This window comes from Xenopus laevis, chromosome 4L (genome assembly GCF_017654675.1).
Source record: "Xenopus laevis strain J_2021 chromosome 4L, Xenopus_laevis_v10.1, whole genome shotgun sequence".
Classification (NCBI taxonomy): Eukaryota; Metazoa; Chordata; class Amphibia; order Anura; family Pipidae; genus Xenopus; species Xenopus laevis.
Window position 1 is genome coordinate 76,017,577 of NC_054377.1, and position 25,080 is coordinate 76,042,656.

The 25,080-nt window shown below is 37.3% G+C and overlaps 2 protein-coding genes and 1 long non-coding RNA gene across 5 annotated transcripts; 1 reads left to right on the forward strand and 2 right to left on the reverse strand.

Annotated features, from left to right (window-relative positions):
• Positions 1 to 299: 299 nt before the first annotated feature.
• On the reverse strand, positions 300 to 10,149 carry tyw3.L (tRNA-yW synthesizing protein 3 homolog L homeolog). Its single transcript, NM_001094384.2, has 6 exons — positions 9,883 to 10,149; positions 9,582 to 9,662; positions 8,803 to 8,901; positions 6,204 to 6,275; positions 2,327 to 2,460; positions 300 to 615 (listed from the first exon to the last, which is right to left on the reverse strand). Exons 1-6 carry the CDS (start codon positions 10,054 to 10,056, stop codon positions 420 to 422), a joined length of 756 nt encoding a protein of 251 aa, NP_001087853.2. The 5' UTR covers positions 10,057 to 10,149; the 3' UTR covers positions 300 to 419.
• Positions 10,150 to 10,264: 115 nt separating this feature from the next.
• cryz.L (crystallin zeta L homeolog) lies at positions 10,265 to 19,605 on the forward strand. 3 transcript variants are annotated; one of them, NM_001092961.1, is given in 9 exon segments: positions 10,265 to 10,364; positions 11,802 to 11,918; positions 12,667 to 12,819; positions 14,153 to 14,316; positions 15,757 to 15,808; positions 16,633 to 16,782; positions 17,059 to 17,160; positions 17,241 to 17,336; positions 18,836 to 19,605. In NM_001092961.1, coding segments are annotated over 8 exon segments (990 nt in total). In that variant the 5' UTR covers positions 10,265 to 10,364; positions 11,802 to 11,807; the 3' UTR covers positions 18,998 to 19,605.
• Positions 19,606 to 24,313: 4,708 nt separating this feature from the next.
• On the reverse strand, positions 24,314 to 24,971 carry LOC121403040. The gene is made up of 2 exons (XR_005966999.1): positions 24,755 to 24,971; positions 24,314 to 24,500 (listed from the first exon to the last, which is right to left on the reverse strand). It is a non-coding gene; the product is annotated as an uncharacterized LOC121403040 (long non-coding RNA).
• Between the last annotated feature and the right edge of the window lie 109 nt (positions 24,972 to 25,080).

Here is a 25,080-nt window from a genome sequence, read left to right on the forward strand (position 1 = left end):
CTCTAATGATAATGGACACCACCTCTGCCCATCTCCCCATCTCCCCCATAGGTTTACTTGCTATTGATACTGCTGCTTTTGAAATACATCAATATTTTAACCGATTTTGATCTCCTCTGGGTCCAGCTTTAATTTATTGTTTGTAGGTCAACATTCCCATATACGTTGTCACTTTTATCTCGACCCTCACACTTGACCTTGTTCTAGTGTGGGCTGTGCCATATATAGCGCCAGTTAAGTGTTATAACTATAATCCCCACTAGCGGTTTTCCTTTCTGAGACAAAGAAGACAAACTCTCTCTCATCTATATGAATTTATTTGCAGTCAGCTATCACAAAAAAGCATTTTTCCCTCATCAAAAATAAATACAGAAAAATAAAAACAAAGTTTCCAGAATTAAAACTGAAAACAGCAATTGTCATGGGTCATTAAAAAGTGTCAGTTCAGGCTCTGAATCAGTATGTTCCTCTTCACTGGAAGAGCAGTTTGATTTCCTACTTCTGTCTTTTCTTTTCCTTCTGCGCACATACACACAACTTGATGCCTGTTCCTTAGATGTTTTATCATGGACGCAGTCTTCTTTTTGTAAAGCTTTGTGAAGGCAGCTGTGAAACCTAGGGAGAAAGTAATTATGTCTTTTACCATAACAAAATTTAAAAAAAATTGATAAGCTATGCTTTCTTAACAATGCAGAACTTATTTCTATCAGATAGTAAAGAGATCATGTATTGCTTTGCATTGTTGAAATTAATTATAGGGTTAAAATTCTGTCGTTTCAGATACATTATAATCTTGAAGCAAGCACTTTTTTGTTACTTTTGTTCAGAAAACAGCAGTATACATTATATAGAGCAGATGTGCTACCACTAAAACCATGTGCACTGCACTGCATATGTCTGAAATAAATGTTCAATGAGATTACTTCCCTCTTGAGGCAAGGTGTATAAACTGGAAAGATTTGGATGGGATTTAAAGGATGCAGATTCAGAAAAAATTAGTTTGCACGTGACAGATGCTGACACTGGGCTACACAGTATTTTATTTAATTATACCCTATACTGTGCTAGTAATACTAGAACTTTACTTTTCCAATTTTAATATAAATATTTAGACTATTATTGCATAAACATGTAAAAATAAATAAGCAAATTAGGAAAATAGATTGTAAGAGAAAAGGATAGAGGTATAGGATCCGTTATCTAGAAACCAGTTATCCAAAAAGCTCAGAATTACTGAATGGCCATCCCCCATAGGGGCAAATTTACTAAAGGGCGAAGTGTCTAAGGCTAGCGAAAATTTGCCAGCGCAACGTCATTTTGCCACTTCGCTGATTTACTAACGGGTGGTGGCGTAAATTCGCTAGCGAAGTAGACATACTCTAGCGCTACTTCGCACCCTTACGCCAGGCGAAGTTGCGCTCTGGCTAAGGGATGTAACTACGCTAATTCACTAAGTTGCGGATTTTCGTGAACGTTTCCTCTATCGCCAGACCTTACTTCGCCACCTCAGACCAGGCGAAGTATTGCACAGAGTAGATAGGGGGATTGGTGCAAAAATAAGTTGAATTTTTTTCTACGATCCAAAAAAAACCCCAGAAAGATCGAAAAAATTTTTTAGGGTACCCTCCTTCCCCCCCTACATTTGATAACATATGGCACCTAAACTATACTGTGGGTACATGTGTAGGGCATTAGAATGGATTTATTAAGGTTCCCTGGCCTTGTGTAGTGAAATGTGTTTTCTGCTGCATATACGGCCATTGTACAAATTTGATGGCAAATTTGCCATCGATAGCGTAACTTCGAACCGCTGATCGTAATATCGCTAGCGCAACTTTGCAAACGATCGGTAACTTGTGCGCAACTTCGGATCTTCGTGAATTTGCGCAGCCCTGGCGAATCTACACCTGGCGAAGTGCGGCGAAGCCAACACTGGCGCAACTTCAGAGGTAAGTAAATTTGCCCAACAGACTCAATTTTAATCAAATATTTTTAAAAATGATCTAATTTTTCTTTGTGATGAGAAAACAATACCTTGTACGGGATCCCAAATAGGATATAATTAATCTTTATTGAAGGTAAAAACATTCCTACTGGATTCAATTAATGTTTCATTTATTCTTCAATAGACTTAAGCTAGGAAGATCCAAATAACGGAAAGACCCCTTATCTGAAAACCCCCAGGTCCCGAGTATTCTGGATAACTGGTCCCATGCCTGTACTTTAATTAAAAAGTTTGCATCCCCAGAGAAGTAAGATTTGTTTTATTCAGGTTCCAATAAAGACATTTTTCATCTCATAATGGTTTGGCTAAGAGATCACCAACCTGGTTATTCGTCTTTTATTCTCTTCCATTTTCTTATTTGCTGTGTGGACCAGAAATTCTATATACTCATGGTTTACCAAACATTTCCCGTTTTGAGTGAGAGGGACTTCCAAGCCATGGGTACTCCGTACTGCCTTCCAAAAGAACAGCACACATTGCTTTAATCATCATTATATATTTCATAATAACTCCAAGTCTTTTTACAGATCTACTGCAAATGGATTTCCCCAAGCCCTCCAGCCAGGGAAGATATTAGAAAGAGATTGTTAAAATAATTCCAGTTAATAGATGTAAATTTAATAGAAAAAAATAACCAAAATGCAAATGCAATACTGATGCACCTAATCCAGGATGTGGTTCAGAATATGGTTCTTATCTGAACTTAATCCAAACGCAAAAAAAATAATAAAAAAAAAAAAATCACAAAATCAATCCTATCATTAACTTGCATATGCATAATAATAAAAAAATAAAAAAATAAAAAAAATAAATAAATATAAGATTCCTACATGAAAGATTTGGGATTCATGCAATAATACAAAAAAAAAAAAAAAGAAAAAAAAAAGGATTTGGTGCACCCATAAAATTCAGTGACATTAACAATAAGGAACAATCCATCACTTATCAGTTTTGATATAATTAATCCTTATAGGATGCAAAGCAGCCTATTTGGGTAGTTATGTTATATGATCCTCTGGTAGATATACAATATGAAGACCACCAAGCATTCTGGATAACAGGTCCCATACCTGTACACAGACTTCTATTAAATAAATTCCAACCCCATCTGTATAATTCTATTTGTAAAATAGATAATTACTAGGACAAAGCACGCAAGATTTCATCGATATACAGTTCATTTGCTCTGTCTGATTCTTCTGTGAAGTGAGGGCATCATGTGGTTATTTGCTATCACTACAAGTAATTCTGAATCTTTTCTTGGGCTCCTTATTACAAATTAACATTAACATCATGGAGCTCGGCAGTACTGTCCACTGTGCTTAGCAGATTTATAGTTCAGGGTTTGGGAAACATATCCTCACTCTCATTGGCTTAATTGTAAACAAGATCTATTTCCCTAATGCAAGCTGCAATTAAACCAACTAGTAATGACTATGGATAATAGATGGTGAGGAGTCACTGATAAAATATCATCCTTCTGCACATAAAGATTGTAATATTAAAACAGAGCCTGTTGGAAAGGAAATAGCACTTATTTAAAGACACCCTCTGCTGTTGGATACTTTACACAATCTGTTGGCACATAAACCCCTAGCAAATGTCTTCTCAAAAATGCTTATATTAGGGGTAGATTTATCAAGGTTCGAAGTGAAAATTTGAATTTTTAAATTCAAATTCTCAAGTTTCTTTATGGTCAAAACAGTCAACGTAATCTCCCTCTGTTGTAATGCAACCTCTGCCAGTTGATCATCACTTTCTGGATAAGTGACTTCTTGGGGATGTATGGATACTGTACCAGGTCGGTAAGACCAAAAAGTTAATTTCAATGTGCCCTTACAGACAGGGCTAACATCAGAAATCTTGAGGGCTCCATTCAAGTTAATCATCCAAAGCCCCCTCATGAACACAAGCATGTAGTAACACAAGCTGTGTGTAGTGCACCTTGTATGCACTACATACATACTACTAGCAATTGGGTAGATTTTCAAATGGTTGAACATGATGGATGAGCTTTTTTTCCCCTCAACCACAGCGACTATGATACAAACACACACCAATCATTTTACTGCAAAGCAGGGGTGTAACTATATAGTTCAAATTATCTTGCCGTGGAGCCCAATAACAACTTATACCAGTGCCGAGAAGTTCCACTGATGTCATATAGGTAACAGTTCATACTATAAAGCAAATAGATCCCAATATAAACAATTTATGTTTTTAATAAATCACTCAATTTATGTGCTAAGAAGTCAGTCAATGCATTAGAGGTCTGTGCTCTGCAATGTAATTGCTTGATACATAAGTATATGTGTAACTTTTTATATATGTCATATAAGGTTTTACAAAAGTTACCTAAATTCATAAGTAAATTACACAAATTACTTAATTTGTGTTACTTAATCCCCTCATGTTAAAACTTGACCAGACATCAGTGCTCCCTTTCACGCCTATAAAGTGAGCCTACTTTCAGGTGAACTTAATTCTATATTAGGATATCTTATGGGGGAATGTAATAAAAGTCGCAAAGAACAAAACAATTTTCACAAATAAGAATGAAAAGTCTAATTTCGCAATGTAATACTTTTCCTTAAACAGTTATTACACTGCGCATTTTAATTGCGCATTGCCCACTTTTAAGAAGTGCTTGAAGGTGTAGTAATCTTTTGGAGAATGGGGAGCCAAATCTGGTTAGGCTCCCCATTTCGCTACTGTCCAAGTCCTACCCTCTCAGAAGCCATGTTCCAATATCTTGCACCGTTGAGATCTAAAAAGATCGAAACAGGCTGTCTGCAAGTTTGGATATATGGCTCTGAACCATTAGGCTGTATCTGTGCTATAAACCAGCGGTCCTGGATGCATAGTAGGGACATAAAGGAGTGATTTGCATGTCTCTGCCCATGATTCCTTATGGGAGAATTATAACTCTCATTTTTGGTATCTAGGCAGTGCTGCGTGTATGGCATGAGACAAGTAAATATCTTCTGATTCCAGAAGGCATCACTTTGCAATCTTTTGGAGCAAACATAACTTTTTCAGTTATGAATTACATTCACTGTGCACTGGCGCTAACTATAAAATTGGCAAACCTTCTTCCACTGTCAGAAGTGGTCGCTAAACAGTTTCTGGGTTCGCAAAAGCTATATTAAATTTGCACAGAGGCAAATTTGTTCGCACAGAGGCATAACTTTTCGCATTGCGAAATATTTTTTCTGTTACCGACTTTTATTACATTCCCCCATTAATCCTTTAAATTAATTAAAAACAAAAAATAAAGTGGAAAGATAGTCTGTGTTTCTGCTAAAAGTAGTAAAAGACATTGCTAAATTGCACCTGACTGCTTCAGCAAAGCAAGATAAAAGTTAACTAAAATTCTTTATGAGAATGCATTAAAGGGATACTGTCATGGGAAAAAAAATATTTTTCAAAATGAATCAGTTAATAGTGCTGCTCCAGCAGAGTTCTGCACTGAAATCCATTTCTCAAAAGAGCAAACAGATTTTTTTATATTCAATTTTGAAATCTGACATGGGACTAGACATTTTGTCAATTTCCCAGCTGCCCCAAGTCATGTGACTTGTGCTCTGATAAACTTCAATCACTCTTTACTGCTGTACTGCAAGTTGGAGTGATATCACCCCCTCCCTTCCCCCCCAGCAGCCAAACAAAAGAACAATGGGAAGGTAACCAGATAACAGCTCCCTAACACAAGATAACAGCTGCCTGGTAGATCTAAGAACAACACTCAATAGTAAAAACCCATGTCCCACTGTGACACATTCAGTTACATTGAGAAGGAAAAACAGCAGCCTGCCAGAAAGCATTTCTCTACTAAAGTGCAGTAAAGTGCAGGCACAAGTCCCATGACCAGGGGCAGCTGGGAAATTGACAAAATGTCTAGACCCATGTCAGATTTTTGAATATAAAAAAATCTGTTTGCTCTTTTGAGAAATGGATTTCAATGCAGAATTCTGCTGGAGTAGCACTATTAACTGATGTGTTTTGAAATTTTTTTTTTTCCCATGACAGTATCCCTTTAAGTACAACTACAGTTAGTCTATATACTGTATAACATTATACTTTGATTTCTGTAAATGTAAAACAGTTTTTATTTTGACAACAGTATGCTTTTACCATGGTATCACAAAATGAAGGTCTTCCCTTTGCATGCCTAGCAATGGGTATATAACAAACCTACCATTATAATTTTTCCTTTCTTTCCCACGGTGATTCCAGAATTCCTGAAGCCAGCATTTATTGCAACACTATGCTGAAAGGTAAAAGAAAAAAAGGATTACATTAAATGATAGAATGTAGAGCAGGCTAGTGCACTGCAAAGGTCGATTGTAATGTTACTGGGCAATGATCATGTCACATACACCAACAATTGCAGTTGACTATAATTGCCAATGGCACTGCCCTAGTTAGGAAGGATCCAGTAGGCTGCACACAACTTCCTACACTGAAGGGTTTGTCTGGAATAGCTGGTAAGTTAGAAGGGTTTACAGCAGTGATTTTAAACAGTTTCTCAGGTTCAAGGTCCTTATTCAGCTTTAGATTTGTTCCGAGCTCCTTTTAAACAAATATTAAATTTACACATACATGAAAACACTATTTGATCAATCACCCTATTACAGATCCAAGTCTATGAAGTAAATATATGTTCACACAAAAACTCATTCTTATGAACTTTCAGGCTGTGCTTCCAGGAATAACAAGAATAGCAAATAAAGATTTACTACAAATACTACCCTTACTGGTCTTCAGCCTGGGCTCCCCATTCACTGCTTTAACCATCCACTATCACACAAAGAGAAGGCAACCCACAGTTTGGAAACTTACAGTTTACTGGGGACTTGAATGATTAACATTACCTATACAGTACTTGGATTTCCACTTGTCTCTTTTGATACACAGTGTTAGGACAATGGCACAAGTAGTGTTTCTGACTATGTTGTTGTAGAAATTATCAAAATGTGTGGATGACAATAAACGCATAGTTATTGGCTGACATCTCCTGTAGTCACAAGAGAACTTACAGTTCAGGCAACTGTTGCTCTAAAATGCAATCACAACTAAAAGACGACAATCTTTTGGTGTTTATATAACCAAGAACATTTCATAGTGCTATAGCAGGCATTCTGTTCTTAGGAAGTACAAGGTAGCTTAAAGGAGAAATCAACCTGTGGGGAAAAAAAACCCTACCCCCCACTCCAGGTAGCCCTCCCTCCCTCCTCCCCCCCCAGGCTAACTACCTCCCTGGGGAGATGCCCCATACTCCATACTTACACCGTGGCACAGATTCTTCCAGCGAAGTTCCACGCGTTCATCTTCCGGCTCCTCGGTAAGCTGACTGAGAAATCTGCAATTTCCGTGTAATTCCGCGCATGCATAGTTGTCGCAAACAGCTCCAACTGCACATGCGCAGAAATACAGATCTCTCAGTCAGCTTACAGAGGAGCCGGAAGATGGACGCGTGGAACTTCGCTAGAAGAATCTTCGCCGAGGGATAAGTATGGGGCATCTCCCCGGGGGGTAGTTAGCCTGGGAGAGGAGGGAGGGAAGGCTACCTGGGGTGGGGGTATTTTCCCCACAGGTTGATGTCTCCTTTAAGAAATAAACCGCACTGAAGCTTTTTCATCAGGTGTTCTATCAAACATATGCATAATGTGAACCTTAAGGAGCTCTGGGTCAGAAAAGAGGAAGGTGGTGAACCAGACTTGCAGCACCCAAAAGATCAAAATGTATAGAAAGCATTAAGCATACGTTTTACATATATAACAAACACAGGCCAATCAAATGCTTGACTTTCCCTTTAAAGTTATTTAATTGCCTCACTAGTAAATGCCTTAAAGGGGTTGTTCGACTTTAAATAAACTGTATGATATAGAGAGTGATATTCTGAGACAAATTGTTAGCTTTTTATACAGCATCTCTCCAGTTTGCAATTTCAGTTATCTGGTTGCTAGGGTCCAAATTACCCTAGCAACCATGCAATGATTTGAATAAGAGGCTGGAATATTAATAGGAGAGGTATGAATATAAAGATGAGCAATAAAAAGTAGCAATAACAATACATTTGTAGCCTTAGAAAGCATTTGTTTTTTTACATGGGGTCAGTGACCCCATTTGAGAGCTGGAAAGAGTCAGAAGATGAAGGCAAATAATTAAAAAACCATAAAAAATAAATAATGAAGAAAAATTGAAAAGTTACTTAGAATAACAGTTAACTTAAAGGTGAACCACCCCTTTAAGCTCTGCAGTATAACACAGCTACTTTTGGGATACTGAGTGGAGGTGTGCCAACATTTTAGTAGTTCTTATGTTTATTTGGTGAGCTATGTTTATGGTTTTTAAAAAACCATAAATCAATCAGAAGGTCTAAATATGCAAAAACAAATCCCATGGAAAGCACTGCATAAAAAAGATTCTGTGCTACAGGTGGGTAATATCTAGTAGTAGAACAGTAAATGGATACTCAAAATGATTGAAAGTGCAAGCACCTTTATAGGGTCACAAAATACATACAATTTATAGAAAAAGCAGCTGTAAGACACGTGGGCAATCATTCAAGTTAAAGTTGGGCTATGGGGTCCATGTCTACAAAGTAAATACATTTTGTTGTGCAAAATTCAATGGCCTTAGCAATCACACAAGAACATATACAGGGGTGAAATGCTATTCATGCCTGCATAAAGAGCTACAGAATAGCTTATTCGGAAGTACAGGATGGACAGATACATACAGCAAGGCTTTATAGTGTTACTGGACCTTAAACAGCACCAAAGCTGACTCACTAAAAGCTGTGCGTCCTCAAGTGCGCGACACTGGACATGAAGAACAAATGGTTCAAACTTCAGCACGACATCCCCAGTAGCGTTCTGAAGAGCTGCAAACTAAATAAAAGTACAAATAAGCCAACACTTTAAAAGAGTTCTAAAGCAATAGCAAAAACCAACAACAGAGCAGTAACAAAACAACAACAGGTTGTAGAATAGTGATGTGTGGGTCAGGAAAAACTTAACGTGCAATTTAACCCGCACCCGATCATAACCCATAAAATATGGCCACTGTATAATCCACGGCCAACCCATACCCACATCTCCTCTGTAAACTACTTTTGTGCTCAAATCTGGTTCCCACACCCAACCCTAACCAGCAATGATTGGCCAAATTTCAACCTGAACCTGCTCAACCAACCAATGGGTTATCATGGGTTTTGAGTCAACCAGCACATCACAAGGCTGGAGAGAATAGGACAGTAGCATTAGTTATATAGTTTTTCTTGACCTGGTAAGCATTGAAGTAAACTGAATAAATAAATAACATAAAAACAATAAAACATTGCATGCCCTTTACTGGCAAAAAAAAGATAATACAGTAGAACCCCCATTTTACATTTTTCAAGGTACCAGAAAAAAATGGTGTAAAATCCTGGAAAATATAAAATCAGGGAAATGTATTATGCATAATATATAGGTGGGACCACAAAACAACAATGTAAAATGAGGGGAAACTTAAAATCAGGGGATGTAAAATTGGGGTTCTATTGTACATATTTATAGTATATACTTACCACATCATCAGGTTTACAGAGTTTGTGTGTTACAAAGAGCCAGGAACAATTCTGCTTCTGTATTGTAGAGTTATCCAAAGTCTGCAAGGGAGAAACAAAAAGCAATAAGGAAGATGAAAGAGCACAGTCCTTTATAATCAGCAAAACACATACATTCTGCCACTATGTTTTGCACATGGATGAAAAGTTCTTTTTTTAAATACCAAGTCAATTAAAAGTTGATACCCCTCTAAAAATTCAGTAAACGTAAGTGTCGACAGTGAGAGGGTTAAAGTGATGAACAGGCAAAGCTTCCACTCGCCTCGTTGATGATGATCACACGTCCCGAACACGAGCTGGTGGTGAAATAGCGCTCCTGCTGGTTAATCAGCCGCACGGTCTCTTCGATATCCTCATCCACGCTGCCTTTCTTACTGACATCTGTCTTCCGCGCGGACTGCTGCTTCCAATGGGAAAATGCCTCCTGTTTCTCCATTATCCTGTTCAACTTTCCCACTCGGGACAAACATTCACCGCCCGGTTAGTTCACACTTCTCATGCTAGCGTCTTCCTACGACATCCTAGAGAGGACAAATTTCCTCTCTACAGAAGTGCGCGTTTTTACTGTTATGAACAACGTAAGGCAGTCGTAACTTCCGCCCGAATCTAGGAAACCATCTTTACTGTTGGCAATTCAGCGGATGGCAAAGCTGAGTCAGTTGCCAACAGTAAAGATGGTTTCCTAGATTCGGGCGGAAGTTACGTGTCTCACTGCTCCCAAGTAGAATTTCTGCGCAGTGACAGGTAATCAGTGTGACTGACAGCGGTACTAGAGCTTCCTAGCTTCTGGCGCTCAAAATACATGATTTTAGGCGAAGTTGCAATAGATATAAGAGGTCTGAAATTAGCTGAAATACGTTAATGCACTATGCTATTTTTTCAACATTGTCATAATTGCAGAACAGTGACATTAATTGTGTATATATTAACATTGTAAATCATGTGTTTGTCAAACTTGCTTGTAAAGCCACATTTTTATGACCTGCACCCACATAGTTTATAATAATTTGTATTATTTCTACTATTGTATATGTGATATTTGAAATATTACATTTACTAATGTGCTGCAATCTGCAACAATAGGATGTCCCCCTATTATATCAGCTAGGCCCTGCATTTTGTATAATTATGGTGCAATGGGTTCCTATATAATCATACCATGGCTTGAATGGATCTAAAAACAAATGCACTTACCATTACTCAAATTAGCCCAAGTGCATATTGATCAGGTGGACTGGACACATGTGCTGTACAAACCTACTGCACTTTGAACAAATGTTATATACTAGTCAATTCATTTTATTTTTAAATTCAACAATTGCTGATACAAAACGTGGATATTAACAAAAAAGTAAAAACGTTGTTAGCATTTTATTTAACACTAATATTTCTATAGCCTGTGTAATTATTGTCAAGCAGACAAAACAATGACACAAGTACATGAAAAAAATAGAGTGAGGGGAGAGAAGCACTAGAACAGAGGTCAAACAGGGCACCACCAAAATCTGTCAGACCTCCTTAGATTAAGTAATATTACATGGCCCAATTGTAATTTTTGAAACAAACTTATAGTTTCCTGTCTAGTAAAATAAGGCATCTCCAAATGTATGCACCATTACCTCATTAAAGTAAACAGTATAGCAGCTACCAATACATATTATAGAACAAAAGGGAATATATATATATATATATATATATATATATATATATATATATATATATACCTAAGGCTCTGTGCTCACACCAATCTGTGCTTATGTTAAATATATTACTGGTATTAAGTAAGTGCAGCAAAAATAAGAGTAACGCAGGGCGATGCCTATAAACATTAACCCAGGTACTCTGGGTTACATCTTTGGCACTTCCTACTTTTGTGGGCGTGATATATTACTAAATAACTACCACAAAAACAAGGCAGTCTGAGTGTGGGCAACGACAGAAATAGGAAAGGTGAGGAAAGCTGGAATGTACAGTAGAGCGTAAGACTGGCACACTTTAATTAATCCTGCAAATTGCTGTCGTGAATCTGGCTGAAAAGATTATTTGGTTCCTCATTGAATGATAACATTGTATGTTTTCATGAAGCCATGAAGCCTTTGATATGCACAGCGTTATAATTCAGTTTTTTGAGGGGTAAAGTGTCGATAGATATGTGAGCATTATGTTCTCTCTGTTCCTTAGGCTTGAATGGCATCCATTAGCAGAGTAATGCGTGCAATACGAGTGTTTGAATTTGGAAAGGCCGATGTCCTTAAACTCTGTACAGATTTGCCACTGCCTTCACCGGTAGAAAATCAGGTAAATCATCACTTAGAGCTTCTGAAAGAAAAAGATAATATTTAACAGTTATTGATTGCATCTGCACTGTTTGCCATGCTGGTTATATGTTTTTGTCTACTTTAACTCTGCATTTTTTGCATTTTATGTTATAGAATGGCCAGTTCTAAGCAACTTTGCAATTGGTTTTCATTGTTTATTTTTTTAATATAATTTTTTTAATTATTTACCTTGTGCTTCTGACTTTTTCCTGCTTTCTAACGGGGGTCATTGACCTCATCTAAAAACAAATGCTCTGTAACGCTACTTATTTATTGTTGTTGCTACTTTTATATTCACCTTTCTATTCAAGCCCTCTCCTATTCATATTCCAGTCTCTTCAAATCAAATCAAGGCATAGTTGCTAGGGTTATTTGGATCATAGCAACCAGATTTCTTAAAATGGAAACTATAGCCGCTGAATTAAAAGCTAAATAACAAAAAAAAAAAAAAATTGCAGATTGTCTCAGAATATCACCATCTACATCATACTCAAAGGTGAACAACCATTTTAAATGGGTTTACAAAAGCATATCACTGACTCTACCCTGCTCCCAAGAGAGACCATCTGGTAATATTTCATGTGGAAAAAAAAGGAAAATGATTTTTCTATTGCAGTATTCATGTTTTTCATGAAAATCTCCAAGTATGCATCCCTTTTATATAGGGGGACTTTTATGCAGAATACCTGTAAGCAAACTGTGTTTATGTGTGTTTTTCTTTATTAAAGGTATTAATCCGAGTCCATGCTTGTGGAATAAATCCAGTTGAGACCTATATTCGAGCTGGAACCTATGCCAGAAAACCAACCCTACCATACACCCCAGGAACGGATGTGGCTGGTGTTATTGAGAGTGTTGGGAATGATGTGACTTCATTCAAGGTACTGTGCATGGTACAGCTTATGGTTAGATTACTTCTGAAAACATTAAGGGCCAGTTTTATTAAGGTTCGAGTTGTGTTTTCCACGAAAATACGAGTTTTCATGTTTTTTTTGGGTTAAAAAAAATTTATTCTACCCCGAGCCTGGAAATAGCTCAACCTGTCGAGAACATGTAGGACCTTCCGCACTAGAAATAAAGCAAGATTTAGCCTGCAAACTTAAGCCTCGTGTGCCGGTACTTCTGTTTCATTGAGATCATGTAGGAACTCTATCTATTTGAGTGATTCGAGTCTTTTTTCGTAAGAAAACTCGATTAATTTGAGTTTTAGGGTTTCGCAACTCGAACTCGGAACTGCTCTGGTGATGTCCTGTAGGTTTGCTTGAGAGGTAGTTAATTGTTCACTTGTGCTCAGACTTTTCACCCTTTTTTTATATTGCTTCTAAATAATATTAAACTTGAAATAACTATTCAGTAAGACATAAGAAGTTGAAAAATGAAACGTTAAACTTCAATATTATAAAAATTGATAATAAAAAGTAATTGAAAAAAAGTCTTTATTCCTGGTGAACTGAAAGCGACTGAACTGAAAAAAGTGTTGAAAGGTGAACAACCCCTTGGATGAATGTGCATGCATTGCCTTCATCTTTTTTAATATCTCTTTTATCCTCTTATCTAGATAGTGAACTTGGTAAAGCTGCTGACTGTTTTAGTTGAAGCAGCAAACAGAAAAATGCAGTAGATAAATTGTTCCCAACATAGATATGATTCCAGTGCAAATTTCTTTGCTACATTGATGCTCTGAAGAAAATGACAGGCACCCTTGAACCAAGAGGGAAAACATGTAAACGGTAAAGCAAGTCAGGTACAGAAAGGTACAGATGAAATAGTAACTAGCAGGGTACAATTCAATTGCCTTTTTATTATTAAATGTCAGAAGGCATAAAGGTTACTACTGGAATGTTTGGACACTGCTTTAAGTTCACATTACATCTGCAATGACTGCACTTTTCTGTACTTGACTATTGGTAGTAGTGCTGTTCATTTTCTTGCTTTTGAGGTTCTATTACATTTTTCCCTGTCAGTGAGCATGCCACAAATGAACACTGGTGCTCTTTGTATTTGATGCAATTACTAAGTGTATTGCAGTGCCTAGTAACTTTATGTATGTACAGTATAAAGCACCAACATGTTCTGCAGTGCTGTACAATAAATAGTATCAAATTACTATATCAAATATACAAATATCTTTTAAATTGTGTTATTTAATTAATGTACCTATATCATTCTTTAAATTCCCAGTTTAATGCATTTCACTTTATTCCATTTTACTAGAGAGGTGACCGTGTGTTTGCTACCAGTACCATCACAGGAGGCTATGCTGAATACACCATTGCTTCTGCAGATACAGTTTATCCGTTGCCTGATGTACTGAGCTTCAAGCAGGGAGCAGCCATAGCTGTGCCATATTTTACTGCTTACAGGGCCCTTTTTTCCAAGTATGTCTTCAGATTATATCAAATTAATTCCAGGGGGTGGGGTGCCAATTTGTTAGGCACCAGCTGTTTATCTGTTTTTTAAGACATTAACTGACCTGGGGTAATTTCCCAAAGAGAGCTGTGCCACCTTGTTTTCACTGCTCAGAGGATTTCCTTGTGCTGGGTTGGGCCGTTTGCAATGTAAAAGCAATAAAGCCAGCACTCACCAGGAACTATAATTTCTTTTTGTAATCAGTTGCACGTCATTCGGTGTCCACTCCAACTGACTTCAAATATCCAAACAAACTGTAGCAGACAGCACCCTCAAGGATTTCTGTTAAAAAGTCTTTATTTTGCTACTTTTTGGCTTTATGATCTGGACAATTACAAAGTTTCAAGCCAAACAATGGCCCTTTATCAAGCTAATGTTACACACATGTTCAGACATTTTTATACTATTTATCATAGCACCATCTTGTGGCAAAATACTGAAAAAAATACAGATAATTTTTCAAATATTCACATGTAGTTGGTGGAACAATTCAGTCCACTAGTTATAAAGAAGGCTCCTTGTCCCAATATCTGTAAAATCAAAACATAAATAAAAACCAGGTTAAAAACATATTTATGGGAATATTGAGTGCAAATCATATTCCCGGATCAGGCCATGGGGTTCCGTTGTTTCTAGATAACGTATCCACCAAGCTTCTTTCTTTAATAATTCCTTATTTCTATCGCCTCCTCTACGAAATATTGGCACATTATCGATAACCTGGAATTTCAATTGTTGAACCCCATGGCCCTTTTCAGTGAAATGATATGCCACCGCCTGGTCCACTTTTTTTAATCTAATAGCATATTTATGCTCTCGTATTCTGTCCCTTATCATTCGTGTAGTTTGTCCCACATACAGATCACCACAGGGGCATTTTATGACATATATTACTAGAGATGCACCGAATCCAGGATTCAGTTCAGGATTCGGCCGAATCCTTCTGCCTGGGCGAACCGAATCCTAATTTGCATATGCAAATGTACATATCGCAAACACATCATCGATATAACGTAACCATAATTTACAGTGCCGTACAAACAGCTCATTTGAATATATATATTTCACCTCAAAATTATTCATAAATATGTTTGCATAGGACGGGAGCCACATTGGACCCCATTGTTGTACCTTGATCTGGACAAAAAAATCATCTTGAAACAAAAAATCGTTATTGTATTGTATTATTGAATATCTCCAGTGATTAAAAGGTTCACAGCCACCCCTTACAGTTTAGAGGGGCTGTGACTCCAAAGCTTAAATTAACTAAATAGTTACAATATTCTTTCATGACTGATGATGTGTAACTTCGATTGCATTGGCAGTTAAAATGCTCAAAATCTGGTATTTCCTTCTTATATTGTACAGTGTCTGTGTTTTGTATAATTTTTGGGAAACATGTTTTCTAGGGCAAATGGGAGACCTGGGGAAGTGGTCCTTGTTCATGGTGCAAGTGGAGGAGTAAGTAAAATGTATATAAAACCATATCAAATTTAGCATATGATTTCTGCAGTTCATTACATCATACATTTCATAAATTTTTGACATCTGTAAAAAATGTCATCTCTTTACCCATGTTTCCAGAACGATTGTACCGGTTTTTTTTCATGAAAATATAAATGTAAATTTTGGCACATTTTGTGGTAGTTATGCCTACCTGGGAACTTGTGAAAATTTGAAATCATGCTGTTTGTTTTCAAGTTACTAATGTTCTAGAGAGAATTCTCATTTATGGTTTGGATAAAGTTACCAGATCACTGGAAGACTCACTCTATTAAATGCAAGCTGTTGGGCTATACTGATTGCATTTAAATCAAATGCAGCCAGTGCCCTTCTAGGTAAATGTTCTCAAAGTGTTTTTTTTTTATTTTCTTATTATCTAGTAGCCAGAGGATGGGGTTAGTCTTTGTGCTATACTGTTGTATGTCATTGTTAGTAACTTTCTTTTTTTTAAATTATTTTCATGTTCTCTAGTAATGGCAAACAATCCTTTTGGGTTTATGTAATGTTTATTTAATGACAGGCTTCCTTTCAATCTGTGAAGTCAGGTATGTCTATGTAAAAATACATTTATATTTATGTCTGGAAGTTCATACAGTGTTTATGCACCTGTCTCAGCATTGTCACAGTGAGAAACATTCCTGATAGCACTATATATTAAAATTGCTATACAATTTGCCAAAAGCAGAAAATGATTTAGTCACTTAAAGGTGCCTGCCCTGTTGAACATACAATCTAAGAATTAAAGGTACACTACCTATATTTTATTTTTTCTTTTCTTTTAGGTGGGGATAGCAGCTTGCCAGATAGCTAGAGCATATGGATTCCAAGTTTTTGGTACAGCAGGTACCCCTGAAGGTTTAAACTTGGCTCTTAAAAATGGTGCACACAAAGTATTCAATCACAAAGAGAAAGATTATATAGATAAAATTCAGGTAACTGTCATCTCCCGATTCCTTTTATTCATTCCTAACTTACCATTATCATTTTTAAGTGAGTTGTGATCCCTGTGATCCCAAGGTATAACTTTTTGCACAATTAAAGCAAACATAATTCTAAACAATTTTGCAACATAAATTAAGTGTAAATGTGCAAAATTTTATATTTATTTGTAAACGTCTAATAAAGGCAGGCTTGGTGCCACCTCCTGACTTTTTATATTTTGTTTCCGTTTTATAAAATCATTAATGGCAAATGTTTTTTCTCTGTAGGATGCTACTGGTGGAAGAGGCGTTAACATTATTTTAGAGATGTTATCCAATGTTAATCTCAGCTATGATCTAAAACTTCTGTCAGCTGGTGGCAGGGTTATTGTAAGTATATTTTATTTATTTTATTAAATATCGCCAATGTAGTACACTTGAATTCTTGAAATGATCATAATTCTTTCCAGATTATAGGCTGCAGAGGGCCAATTGAAATAAACCCAAGGGATACTATGGCTAAAGAAACAAGTATAATAGGAGTATCACTCTTCAGCGCAACTAAGGTAATACATATAAAAATGCTTAGAATCTTGCAAGTAATTTACAAGCTATTTTCCCTAGATCTTAAAAAAGAAATTCATTCCAACAAAAAATTATGCAAGAAATGCTGTATTTTTTATCTTGGTTTATAGTAACGGTGCCAGGCACCCCTGCTATACAGCAGTCAAGATCCATACTTCCAAATGCCCCAATATCATCCAATCTTTTGCTATGAATAGTATGCTCTGGACTCCTGTCAGCTGAGCATAGGTACTGAGTCGTACAATATACAGGGCAGAACATGAGGTTACATTTATTGATATTATACATTAATTATATCCTTTCATATAAGGGGAACTATCGCAAAAATGAACGTTTAATATAAACATACTGAAATAAGAAATTTTGTAAATAAAATCAATTAAATATTGTGCATTGTTTCTGAAATAATCAAGTTAATGTTCACTATCCCTCTCTCAGCATCTGTTTTTCTTCATTCTGTCTTCTTGCAGCAGTTGGGTGTCAGATATTCATTGACAGTTAAAGCCAATATATCTGATAGGGGGCTTCGTTTCCTAGCAGATGAATTAGAGCTCACTCAAATAACTGATTCCAGTACAAAAGGAAGACCCCTATAAGATATATTAGATATATTGGATCCAACTGATGATTATCTGCTCGAGGAGAGAATGAAGAGAAACAGGCACTGAGAGAGATATACTGAAGTTGAACTTGATTATTTCAGAAACGGTACAGAATTTTTAATTTTTTGTATTTAGAAAGTTTGTTACTGCAGTATTCTGAAACTTATATATACATCCCCGGTGCACAACCTATAATAAATTAGAATTCCCAACTCCCAAACTTGCAATATATAAAATGATTGTTCCCAAAGTTTAGGGCCTAGTAATCTTGCTTTAGGACCCAATTACTAGTCAAAAAAAAGTTCAGGCCTGGATTTGTGGCCAAGCCACAAAGGCCCAGGCCTAGGGCAGCATGTGTCCCCAGTGCTGAGGAGCACTGGGGACACATGCTGCCCTAGGCCTGGGCCTTTGTGGGACACACAGCTCTCCAGTGCTCCGGCGCGCAAGCACCTGCTAGAGTGGTGCGGGCAGCGGAAATCCGGCCCTGGAAAAGTTCATGTTCATGTTAATTCAGTAAATAGATTGTAATATAAACAGCTGATGTTACTGTAGAAAATAAGCAGCTCATGGTACTATTTATTAAGATGTGTATTTATTTTACTGACACCTAACACCAAAAACTTCATTATTTGATACCACCTCAGAAATGACTTAACCCATATTAGTATATTGGATAAATTCAGGCAGCAAGAAATTCTGGTGTGAAAAGTAGTTTGCCACATTGACTTTGATGGGTTAAGTATAAAGTGACGTACACTAATGGTTAATGGTTGTAATTAGTCTGGCATTAAAAAAAATACTAAATGGTTTGATTATTTTTTTTAAGCAATATACCAAGCAATTATAGTAATGAGGTACACGATTTTCTTGGATTGTAGGAAGACAGAATGGAGACAGCTGCAGCACTCTTTGGTGGGATGGAGGCTGGTTGGTTAAAACCACTTATTGGGCCTGAATATCCTCTAGAAAAAGCATCACAGGCTCATGAAGACATTATACAAAATAGTGGAGCCACTGGCAAGATGGTTTTTGTGATCTGAATATCTTTTCCTGATCACAAAATTTTGAGGATAATCATGAATGAAGAATGGAAAGAAAGTGAGATTTACATATTTCTCTGCATAAAAATAAACAAAATATAAAAACAATCCTTTCTCATTGCCCTGAAGGTACACAATATACATAATAATAATTCATGAATGGAAAAAATCAAGCATTCCTCTGAATTCCTTTCTAGTTTCTAGCCCCTGGGCTGATTCACTCTTGTCATGTTTATTGCCTTGATCAGGTTCAGTGACCATAGATTTCAGGGCCCAATATTAGAAACTGATACTGCCCAATTAAAGTTTATGCTTATGAGCTCATTTATTACAGAGGCTCGAGAGGCAAAGTGTTATGTTATGCCCCCCCAGTGTCAATAACTAAAGCAATATGCAATTGGAAGTCAGTGAAAGGCGTAATCAGTGGTGTAAGGATGTCCAGTGAGAGCCTCTACAAGGAACCTGCTAAGAACTGGAATGCAAATGTTGCAGATGGTGAATCAAAAAGGTGGTAACCCCCAATGTGGATAGACTCTAAGAAATATGCATATTTTATGATGTTTGTGAGTGCATTGGTTTTCGATTTGGTGATTAAATTTTAAAGATTTTACTCATATAAGTGTATATTTGTTCCACAGTTAGCAATTACATTGAACTGGGTTTTTTTGAGTAGCCATGTTACTACATTGTTTTCATTGGATGTCTGAGAGCTAATTTGTCTGCTGGTAAGGAATTTAGCCAGCAAATCTCAAGTGGCTTATACTGAGGAATGCATTAACTACAGATAGGGCCATAAATCTTTGGGCAGACGTTTTTTTCTAATTTTGGTTCTGTACATTACCACAAATGAAGCAACAGTTGAACTGCAGATTTTCAGCTTTAATACAGTGGGTTGAACAAAAAGATTGCATAAAAGTGTGAGGAACTAAAGCCTTTTTTTTAACACAATCTCTTCATTTCAGAGGCTCAAAATGAATTGGACAATTGTCTCAAAGGCTATTTCATGGGCAGGTGTGGGCAATTCCTTCGTTATGTCATTATCCATAAAAGCCCTGGAGTTGATTCGAGGGGGGGGGGGTGCTTGTATGTGGAAGATTTTGCTGTGAACAGACAACATGCGGTCAAAGGAGCTCTCCATGCAGGTCAAACAAGTCATCCTTAAGCTGCAAAAACAGAAAAAACCCATCCGAGAAATTGCTACAATATTAGGAGTGGCAAAATCTATACTTTGGTACATCCTGAGAAAAAAGAAAGAAAGCACTGGTGAACTAAGGAGACTGCATGAAAGTAAATACAGAGAGTGCACAGCAAAGTGCAAGCTACTCATAAGCCTCAAGAATAGAAAGGCTAGACTGTTAAAAAAAGCCAGCACAGTTCTGGAAAAACATTCTTTGGTCAGATGAAACCAAGATCAACCTCTACCAGAATGATGGCACGAAAAAAGTATGGAGAAGGCATGGAACAGCTCATGATCCAAAGCATACCACATCTCTATAAAACATGGTGGAGGCAGTGTGATGGCTTGGGCGTTCATGGCTGCCAGTGGCACTGGGACACTAGTGTTTATCCATGATGTGACACAGGATAGAAGCAGCTGTATGAATTCTGAGGTGTTCAGAGACATACAGTCTGCTCAAATCCAGCTAAATGCAGTCAAATTGATTGCGAGGCATTTCATTTTAGAGATGGACAATGACCCAAAACATACAGCCAAAGCAATCCAGGAGTTTATTAATGCAAAGAAGTGGAATACTCTTGAATGGCCAAGCCAGTCACCTAATCTGAACCCTATTGAGCATGCATTTCACTTGTTGGAGACTAAACTTCAGACAGAGAGGCTGACAAACAAACAGCAACTGAGGCAGCTGTAGTAAAGGCCTGGCAGAGCTTTAAAATGGAGGAAACCTAGAATCTGGTGATGTCCATGAGTTCAAGACTTTAGGCTGTCATTGCCAGCAAAGGGTTTTCAACCAGGTATTAGAAATTAACATTTTATTTTCAGTTTTTAAATTTGTCCAATTACTTTTGAGCCTCTAAAATGAAGTGATTGTGTCAAAAAAGGCTTTAGTTCCTCACATTTTATGCAGTCAACCCACTGAATTAAAGATGAAATCTGAGTTGTTTCATTTAAAATTCATTGTGGTAATGTACAGAACCAAAAGTTGTCTCTGTCCAAAAATGCTTGGACCTAACCTGTGTGTGTGTATATATATATATATATATATATATATATATATATATATATATATATATATATATATATATATATATATATATATATATATATATATATATATATATATTATATATATCTTCAGCATTGTCTACAAAAAGATTTATTAGAGAAAATCCAATGTTTCGATCACACCATTGTGATCTTCTTCAGGGAAAACAAATTACAAACTAGGGTTGGACTGGGCCGGCAGAGCCCTGGCCCTCAGGCCCCTGCTGACCCAGGTCTGCTCCCCGAGCTGGGAACTTGACTCTAGAGAATCCCCTCCATGCAATTGTGTCTGCAAGAAGGAAGAAAGTAACACAATGTGCGGCGGGGGGAGGTCATATTTGAAAGGCTGGATCTGGAGCTTTGATTGGGACCCTGAGGCAGCAGCCCCGGTGGGACACCCTTGTCTGAAGGTGCTGCAAGCTGAATAGTACAAGTACATAAATACCTTCCTTCCACCAGGAAATGGCTCCAAAAAGTGATCTCAGTAACCACAGAAACCACTGTGTATACTAGAGGAACAGTGAAACATAATAAGAATAAAGTACTATAGCTGTTAAGATTGGAGGATTCACAGAAGTTACAAATGTACTCAAAGTTTAAAAACAAAAATACAAATAGCTAAGAGCTGATTTACATGTTGATTTGGTGTTGGATGGAAATAGTAAATAAACAAACTATTAGACGGATATACAGAAGAGCACAAAAGTGAAATTAAAAACAAAGGAGAGTTGAGGCTAACAAGCAAGTACCTAGATGTACAACTCCAAACTACCAAAACAATCGCTTGGTAAGGCATCAAGTGTGCAAAAGAGCAAAGGGGGTGTGGTTTTGTATAGTGCAAAGTGAATGCAAAAGACATAAAGACTACTGCAGCAATTGAGCATTAAACCAACTGCTTAATTAGCCATCCGATGCAGTCTCAAAGAGCTGTTGCGCTATCAGTAGGAACAAAAGTGTCATAATGATAGTTGTACTACAACTTTCTGACCTTGGTTTTATTGGCAATGCAGAAATGGAATGATGGAACCTAAAAGATCCTATACAATGGCTAAACAGTCTGACTGCCCATCTGGGCCCAAAAGATTTTACCATGTCATTGGTGAACAAAGCAGGGGTAGCAATAATAAGGAAAACAAACTATATGACTGCATCTGTGGGCATATAGTTAATGTATGCCTTTACCAATACACTGTCATAAATAAAAATATATGAACACTTATGTATACTAAAGTAACTGAGATCTTAAAGGGGTCGTTCACCTTTAAGTTAACTTTATTATGTTATAGAATGACCAATTCTAAGCAACTGTGCCATTGGTCTTCATTCTTTATTTTTTTTTTTTTTTATAGTTTTTAATTTTTCTTCTGACTTTTTCCAGCTTTCAAACTGGGGTCACTGACCCAATCTAAAAACAAATGTTTTGAAAAGCTGCAATTGTATGGTTATTACTACTTTTTATGACTCATCTTTCTATTCAGGCCCTCTCCTATTTATATTCCAGCCTCTTATTCAAATTAAAGTGTGGTCGCTAGAGTAATTTGGACCTTAGCACCAGATAGCTCGAATTGCAAACCACAAATAATAAAAAAGAAAACCAATTGCAAATTGTCTTAGAAGATCACTCTCTACATCATACCAAAACTTAGCTCAAATGTGAACAACCCCTTTAAGATAGCCCTGGATATATGTCCAAGAAGACACTTTTAAAAACATCAGTACAGGTAGCATTACAGTAAGATTACAGTAGATACAGAATGGAATCTGTCAGAGCATATCTGGGTTGCTCACAGCTGTGATATGTAGTGCGGAAACGCAGTGCAGTTTTTAAAAAAGCCAATCCCACGTAAATATGCTAACCTAGGGGTTATTTATCAAAGTCCGAATTTATCTTTTTTATCATTTTTGCTGCAAACTCAGATCAAATCTGCTTGGGTTTTTTTTGCTTATTTATTATTACATTTTGCTGAATATTTGCTTTGCAGGGAAAAAAAAAAGATGTTCAAATTTTTTTCGAATTTTCCATCCGATTTTCGCGATTTTTCACCCGAAAACTCTGATTTTTTCCTGAAAACTTCGGGGTTTTGCACGAAACCCAGCGCACATCAAAAATCATTGGGACGTCTCTCATAGACAGGTCTGAGATGCCACATTTTCAGATTCTGACTTTTCCATCCTCGAGGTTTAATAAATTCCAAAAAAAATTGTGATTATTTAAAAGTCAGATTTTATAAAAAAAAAAAAATCATGATTTTTTGTGATTTTTGCATTCGGAGTTTAGTAAATAACCCTGCTAGTGTGCGATTGCCTAGGCTTGAAACCGCTTAGCATATTTACGCATCTGTCTGCTGTTTTAAAAACCGCATGTGTGTCCGGGCCCTTAGGTTTCATTTCCTAAAGCCATGCTGTGTAGGGTCTTTTTTATTGTTAGCTATAGAGGAAGCAGACCACGCAGTCCAGGCCTCCCTGCTCCCTGGGCCTCATTCACCTGCGGGTCTGCTTAGTTACACCACTGCAGCTAGGTGTGTTTGTGTGAGCTGACAAAATGGTTCTGGATCTGAAAGGAGAGGAGGCCTCTGCCCATGTAGAAGCTGAAATCAGCTTGCATTTTCAGCAGGCTGATTTCGTCCCTGTGTGGAACTAGCCTAATAGTGGGTATTTACAAAATACTGTTTGCCGCATCCAGCATGCAGTTTACCAGTGCAAGTGGCATGTGGTTGATTCATGTGTTGGTTATGATCTTAGACAATTAGACTGCAAAATTGTGTGACCGTGTGACCTCCAGAAAAACAATACATGAAACATCCCATTAGCGTGATTTTCACTGAATTTAATTAGCTGTGTACGTAAACACAAAGCACTAAGGGAACACTGGAAGTACCACTTCCTCCAGGGCTCCCTCATCTATGCTCCCTGTACTTCGCATCCTGCATGCAATGCATCAGCAGGCCAAACCACTATATTGGTGATAGGTGCAGATTGTAAGGACCATCAAAGGGTCTTGAGTAGGGTTGCCACCTTTTCAATTGCTTCAGTCCCAGCTGGGGGAGTGGTGGGCAATGCCGGGACTGGAGTTGGTGACATCAGAGACGAAGCAGTGTTGTTCTGTGGGCAGGTCGGTGACGTTAGGGGCTTATGAAACAGTGATCAGTGATTGGCTGTTTTCGGTATCTTTTTTTGTTACAGTCTTGTCTGGATTGGGAAATCTATGCAGGAAATTTTCACCTGTCCTAGTGAAAATCGCACAGTTGGCAAGCCTAGTGTTGAGTCCTGTTATGTGATCTGGCATTACAAAAAATACATAGAAAAAAATAAGAAAGGATTTGTGAAGCGACTCGCCAGGGAAAACAAAACAAGACAATAACTAAATGTAAATTTACTCAAATGTCATTAAAAACAATGATTCCTTTGGGAATATTTTTTTTGTATTTAGTAGGTTTCAGAACAAATATATATATATAAACTCTTAAAGAGTATAAAGTATGCCTGTTGAAATTATAGTAAACCGTTTTCTCTACTTGTTTCAATTACCCTACCTGTAAATAAGGCAATAGCAGGGTGAGCGAATACGACAGTCAATTTCTCAAGCTCTAGAAAGCTGCAGAGGCTTCTGACTGGATGCTATTGCTTGAACGTCTATACAGCACTGTAAAGGTTACATTGTTGCCTGTGGCTACTGCAGCTCCAAGGAAACACAAGCATATCAATGACAGTGCTTAGCACGGTGCTGGGATTCCTCCTGTTCATTGGACAGATCACAATGAAGAGTAGAATAAAGGTTTCTTTTCAATACTATTGGCTGTTAAGTCCCATAGCCCGCCCTTCAGCATGCATCTTTATGTGGCTGACCCTAGCAACGGGG